We start from the raw sequence: 6,625 nt of genomic DNA on the forward strand, positions 1-6,625 counted from the left end.
TGTGTGTGTGTGTGTGTGTGTGTGTGTGTGTGTGTGTGTGTGTGTGTGTGTGTGTGTGTTTTCAGCTGAATCTTGACATGCATCTGGTCATAATCCCCTCCAACTCTTTTGTTTTGAGTTTTTTTTTTGTTTACTGTCAGCTTTTGCAGTTTCATCCAATCAGTATCAATTCTTATAACAAACTTTATAAGTTGCACTGTTGATTTATTCTGTCATGCCTTGATTCTGCCAACAGACTTTTCTTTCAGCAATGTTATTTAATTTTATTGCACGCCCGGAGCTGATTTTAACTGTTTTTTTTTCTCTTGTGCAATAAAAATGTACCGCAAAGATTGTTGCATGATTCCTAATAACAAAATCAAAGGTGGTGCATTTAATGTTTGATCACTGTTGTCCCACCCCTGCCATAAACATAAACACAAACACCTCCTTTCAGATTAAAGCACTTTCCTGTGAAATCATCATGGCCAAGTCTTTGTAGCTTGCATGTCAGAGTTTCATCATGAAGTCATATGTGTTTGGGGTGTGATTCAGTTTTAATGTCGGCCAACGTTTTAAACTGTCAGGTGCATCCTTGTGCTCCTGTTTAATCCTAATGCACAGATGAGTCATGCACCGATCACACAGGGTTTGTTTTCTGACACACTTCATTGAGAACAGCGCTGTCATTCTTAAGTCGCCCGTCTTCCTCAGCCTGCGTCGACTCATCGCAGTTGCGGAGTCGTTCACGAGAGAGGATCGCACACCTGGGCGATGTGAGAGACATCTGCTGGAATAAATAGCCTCTCTTGCCCTCAAGGGCAGCCTGCACAATCTGCATTGTTCTGCCACACTAATTTAAAAAAAAACCGTGCGTTACAAGTGTAAGAGAACAGCACACATGGGAAAGCACAAACAAGTGGTCAGATTGTACCGGCTGACCTTAGGAAGCTACCAGGGCCACTTCAGCTCTAGTCTTTYACCCATTTTTCCTAATTAGAGTGGTATAAATTAGTTTGGTAAGGCCAAATGAACAAAAGCTTCAACTTGAAATGCTGAAGTATCTTCTGAAAAGGCTTTTTTTGTACTTTACAACACAAAAACTTAGGATTTTTTGCACTCTTTATAGCATATCTTTCATATAATATTACCTTTTTACAAGCTGGATTGATTGACACAAGAATAATTTGCATTGTACGCATTTATTTACCCAGTTTTATTGAGGTTTGGGTTTCATGAACCAACCCGTTGATGACTAAATGCAACCATTACTCAGCGGTTTTAAAATCTGTGGAAAAAAAAAAAGGAGACGTTAAACATTAATTTCAATGTTTTTGAACATGAAGCCCGCTCCAAAGCAGCTGCTGTCCTTCTGGGCCTGTGACGATAAGACTAAAAGTTATCTGCATGTTGTTATGTAAGGCAAATTCAGTAAGCGTATTTCTTACCGCTCCTGTTGCCTGTAATTCTATATGCTGAGCAATGCTCTGAGGCGCTGTCCTCGCCTGTGCATTTAGTATCTGTGCTGTAATTCTCCCCATGTCGCTCGGAGTGCCCTCCTGCTCTCTCATGTTAATACACCAAGTAGCCTAACCTTGAGGTCAGCCAGGCTGCTGTCTTTGTGCTAAATTTGGAACATGGAGAAATKAGGCGGACACCAGGCTGCATCACTCTGCTGCGGACTACACAAGGGTTAGATCATTAAAAAAAACATAAGATGGCGAATCGTAATTTTTAGATTAAATTTATTTAAGATTCTTTGSGGGGGATGTTTATTGAACAACCATGGAAATGTAGGAACCTTACTCAGACAGTCTGTGAGCTCAGGTTTGTGAAATGTATGCACCACCTTGTGCCAATCGTACCACAGGTCAAACAGCTGTAAAATGTTAGGAGTACCTCACAGCTTGTACAGTATGTTTGACCATTTTTGTCTGAGTCAAGTATCTGTTAGTATTTTTTGAGTTGGTTCAGTTATAGACGTAATGAATGGGAACATAAGGGAAAACTCAAATTTTAATCATTTTCTCTCTGCTCCTTTCTCATTTCCAGTGACACGGACTCAAGCAGACCAAGCTGGGCCAGGCTAGGCCAGCYCTAGTCCTACCGTCTGGCCCAACCAGACAGGCCGGCGACCTCTTGGGGGAGTTCAACAGGCAGAACAGGACTAGACGAGACTCTTATCAGGCTGTAACTTCAAATCACAACTGTTTGGGAGGTCATACTGGTCTGACCGATCTCCAGTCCTTCCATGTTGCAGTCGTCCCTGWATGGATGTTGGCAGCAGGATGGATTCGAGTGTTGATCTGACCCGYGGAGGCTCTTTGCACTGCTTGCAACKCTTCATGTTGGACTGTCTTTCATCCCTCCCCTCATTAATCTTTAAGCCCCTTCCTCTCTCCTGGGGCCACCCYGAGCCCTGTATGGAAGGGCCCTTTAGGAACTGTAGCTTGTCTTGTTAAAACAGCTGAAATTGCACAAAGGATAGAGCTGATAAGTCCTTACAAACTTCAAAACAGAACGAGTCGCTGCATTCATTTCATTTTTTAAACGCCATTAATTYGAGAGCTTTTTATTCCAGAAAAGGAGTTTACAGTTAAAGGTTTGCTCCCRCAGTTAAAGTTTACGCAATTTGTCCGTGGATTCACCTTATTTATATCTACACGTTTTCCTCCTCCCTTGTGGTCTGAGCCTTGTGTAAAAATGTCGGAAAGCAGCAGCAAAGCTGTGAAATTTATTGCCCCGGTCCCTCCTACATCCTCGGCCTCCCCCTGTCCGTCGCCTCAAACGYCCCTCAAGAATGTGAATGGCTCCGCCAGTTCAGACACGCACGTCGTGGAGAAGCTCGCCGTACAGCCCGAGGTGCGGCGGCGGCGCCACACGATGGAGAGGGACTCCAAAAYGGCCGAGCACCGTTTCTTTCGCCGCAGTGTTATTTGCGACTCCAACGCCACGGCCTTGGACCTGCCGAGCAAAGCAACCATGATTCTCACCTCGCCTCCAGACTGGGAAGGGACTCCCAACTTCTCGTCTCCGCAGCTCTGTAGGTCCGAGGAGTGGTACTCCGAACACGAGGACGACAGGAGAGGGTCCTACCTGCTAGGCGCCACTCTCCAGCCTTACCTTGGCCTTAGTGGGACGGTTGCGTCGAGGCAGGTTCAGAACACTGAAGGAGATTCCGATGCAAGCGTTATCTCAGTTGCTGTTCCTRCRACTTGCAAATCTGACGGCGCAGAGGGGACGATAAAAGAACATATCTTGACAGTATTGGATGTTACAGATAATGTGATAAGTGAAAAATCTGATGTTACAYTGCGTCCCAGAGGGATTCAGGAGGCGCAGCCGGCGTCGAAAGACGGAAAAGGGATTGAACAAGTGATCGAGGAGAGCGTTAGTAGTCCGACCGAGGAGAAAGACAAGGAGACGGAGGAAGGGAAGGTACTAGCGAAAGCCCGGGCAGAGCAGAGGGAAGCGGAGAAACGAGTTCAGGAGGATATAGAAGAGGCTGAGACGAAAGCTGTGGGGACTTCTCCAGATGGACGCTTCCTGAAATTCGACATTGAGATCGGGAGAGGATCTTTTAAGACCGTGTACAAGGGACTGGACACTGAGACGACAGTGGAAGTGGCATGGTGTGAACTCCAGGTTAGTCCAGAAAACTGTCACCACCTCCGTTCATGTGCTCTGTCTCTGTTGAGTCTGTAACTCCATGTCAGCTGTGGTTATTTACCTCTTCTTTTCTCTTATGGCCTATTTTTACCTTGATATACTGATAGAGTTCAAGAGAACTTCCTGCTTACCCTGATGGTTTCCTCAAGACGATATGAGATCAGCCTGATTTAGACTGATTGATGGTGCAGATTGCATCATAGCAAGTATCATTTGTATTTTTAGTATCTTTTCAAATTTAGTGCACCTTAGATCCATTTTTACACCACACACTTCTTTGCTTCTGAGTCATGGTTAACTGTTTCCATCGTGAACGTGCTCTCATGAACAGATCACTTTTTTTCTCCATGTGTGTGTGAACAGATCTTGTGGTGAAACCTATTACCCCTGACAAAGGCCTGTTGAAAGAGGATGCCAAACAGCTGCAACCTACATTTCTTGATGACTATGCTATTTTAGTGTTCTGGTAATTAATGTCATAAATATGCCTGTTTGACATGTAAAATACAGGGCGRGGACAGGTAGCTGGGAAAGACCCAACATGCTTTGTTTGTTCTTGCTCTTTTGATGCATAAAGATAAACTTCAAGCCAGTGTTGCAGTCACCGTGCCGCAGAACCATGCTGCTTCATCAAAATGCCCCGAAGCAGCTTCTGCAGCCAGTGTTTTTGTCAAAGAGAAAGTGAGACTTGAATCGTGAAGAGCAGGGCTTTAGCGTTTTTATGAATTGGGTGAAGAGGAAAGCAAAAATGGTGACTTAGAGCTATAGTAGGTGCAGAGCGAGACGTGAGTTCAGCAGTTGGAGATGTAGAATAACAGTCTTTGCCCGTCATGTGACACTGAGAGCTCTCTGAGCTGAGGTTTTAGCAGAGGAAGAAAACAAGGACATGGACTCACGTGGAACCACTTGCCCTGACGAAACCCTTGCTGATCTGCCAATAAAACAAAAGTACGGGATTCACAAAGCCTGTTGCAATATGATCTGTCATTCGTCACCAAGCAGATATAATTGGGTGACCGTGCGAGAGAAAGGCTTCTCTCCAAATCTGCATGTTGGGTTATTTGTCTGGATAGGTTTCGTTGCGAGACCACGTCATTGTTTTTCTGTCATCTCCCATCACAAGATGTTCCTCGAGATTTTTTTGAATCCTAGAGGCTAAAATCAGCTCTGCCTGATGCCCTGCATCTAGGAGACGGCAGTTTGTTGTCAGAAAACAAACGCTCACCCTTGGCTGAGCTTTTCTGTCACACGTTCCTCCTTTTTTTTTTCTTTTGTCTCTCTGTCCCAGAGAATTGTGGAAATCTCATGTATCAGGAGTCTRTAGTGTGGTTGATTTTATTAGCTTGCTTCGTATAGAGCCAAGCTTTCTTGTATTGTATTTCTTTAAAGGGATATCAAGCAATAGCTTCATAAAGGTTTTTTTTAGTCATTTTCTTCAACTTTCTGACCCATTAGCATAAAGTTGGAATGTTTTGACACTGTGCAATATGTGCTTTAAAAAAGGCTAAGAAAACTGAACGAGTAAAACACAAAATAAATTCTGATACATCTGAAAACTGTCTAACGTAGATGAATGTATCTGAAGATAATACTGATTTATGCTTGTCAAAGTGAATATATATATTCTTTTCATTTTCTTTTTTTGCCTTTTTTGGCTTTCTTTTTGGAGAACAAAATGTGTTTTTGTGACAAGCTGCTCAATCTAAATTGCATAAAAGTGCAATATAAGATGGTTATTTTGCCAAGTTACTCATTTTCTTGGAAAAACACWGGCTTATACCATCAATTAGGTGTATTTTTTGTTCTGGAATGATTCATAGGCCAGTGTTAAGTGGCCGTACACATAAAAAGCACATTTCTGAAAATAAACATGTATACAGACTGGTGYAAAAACAGAACCTTTTCAAAAGAAACCATCAGGAAGCTTGCAGAACTGACGCCATATTACAAGATGCTCTTTGTAAGTGAAATGCAAATTAATGAGGGTAGCTGAAGATTTTTGCACGGCACTGTAGAAAGCATCGTTAGTGTTTTTTCTTAGTATTGAAAGCGTCGGAGACTTGTCTGAATGATGCCTGCAGGAATAGTTTGGCTGTAATCCTCTGTATGTTGGAGATGACAGAGCAACTGTTGACATGTGGCAGAAAGCTGAGAGTAAAGTTACATCCATCCACGCCCACACACTGCATCCAATCACATTCTGTCACTGGGTGGGCATGACAACTGGTGATCTGTGGTAGTCCGGATCATCCTGGAACTTGTCGCCTGGGATTACGAGGTGTGCTTCCACCCCTTTGAGTCACTGCCCTATGCATATTCAAGTGACCTGTAGGCGTTGAGTTCTCCCAAAGTTTTAGTGTGATAATTAGACTGAGGCGACCTTTTTGTTTTTCACTCTACGGCAGCTTATCCGAAACAGATTGCCACAGGAATCCACCAAGATGGAAACATGGAGGCAGGGGAGCTGATAAGTTTGCCTAATCTTTAAGCAAACGGTGAAGATGAATGGATAGTGGGAGCAGTGAGGAGGAGGAAGGTCACCCAGTAGCTTATCTTTAGAGGCTATGTTAGTCTAGATGGAGAAGATGGATGAGACTGAAGAGGTTGATGCAGGTCACCTGAAATAAAAAGAATTGTTGGTATAATTTTAGCCAAGAATTTGCTTGAAGCCAYGTTTGTATTTTTCATTGCTGATCATGAGTCAGTTAAAGATGACAACTGTCTATAAAGGGGGTTAATTGGCAGGAAAATAATGTAAGCAAAAAAAGAATCAGGACCTCCCCCCCGTGTGACCTTTCTTGGTCTGTTGGCTCTGGAAAATCTTAAAGGAGACCAATTATGGGCCCTAGCAATTTTTATGGTATGTCTGTGGGCTATCCAGACCATGTTCATTCAATTTAATGCACAAAATAATTCTCAGGTAATAAAATTTCCCATTTTCTAGTTCTGCCTGCTCTGACTTCCGTTCAGAAGAGCT

At 43.3% G+C, this 6,625-nt stretch overlaps 1 protein-coding gene across 1 annotated transcript in view; it reads left to right on the forward strand.

Moving 5' to 3' along the window:
* The window catches only part of LOC106511450 (serine/threonine-protein kinase WNK1), a gene marked incomplete at its 3' end in the record, with an annotated part of 5,310 nt that extends 1,686 nt beyond the window's left edge, over nt 1–3,624 (forward strand). Inside the window, 1 exon segment of the mRNA XM_014000205.1 lies at nt 2,032–3,624. Within this exon segment, the coding sequence (XP_013855659.1) occupies nt 2,683–3,624 (942 nt within the window).
* Nucleotides 3,625–6,625: the final 3,001 nt, after the last annotated feature.

This window comes from Austrofundulus limnaeus, unplaced genomic scaffold (assembly GCF_001266775.1).
Source record: "Austrofundulus limnaeus strain Quisiro unplaced genomic scaffold, Austrofundulus_limnaeus-1.0 Scaffold2803, whole genome shotgun sequence".
Lineage (NCBI taxonomy): Eukaryota > Metazoa > Chordata > Actinopteri > Cyprinodontiformes > Rivulidae > Austrofundulus > Austrofundulus limnaeus.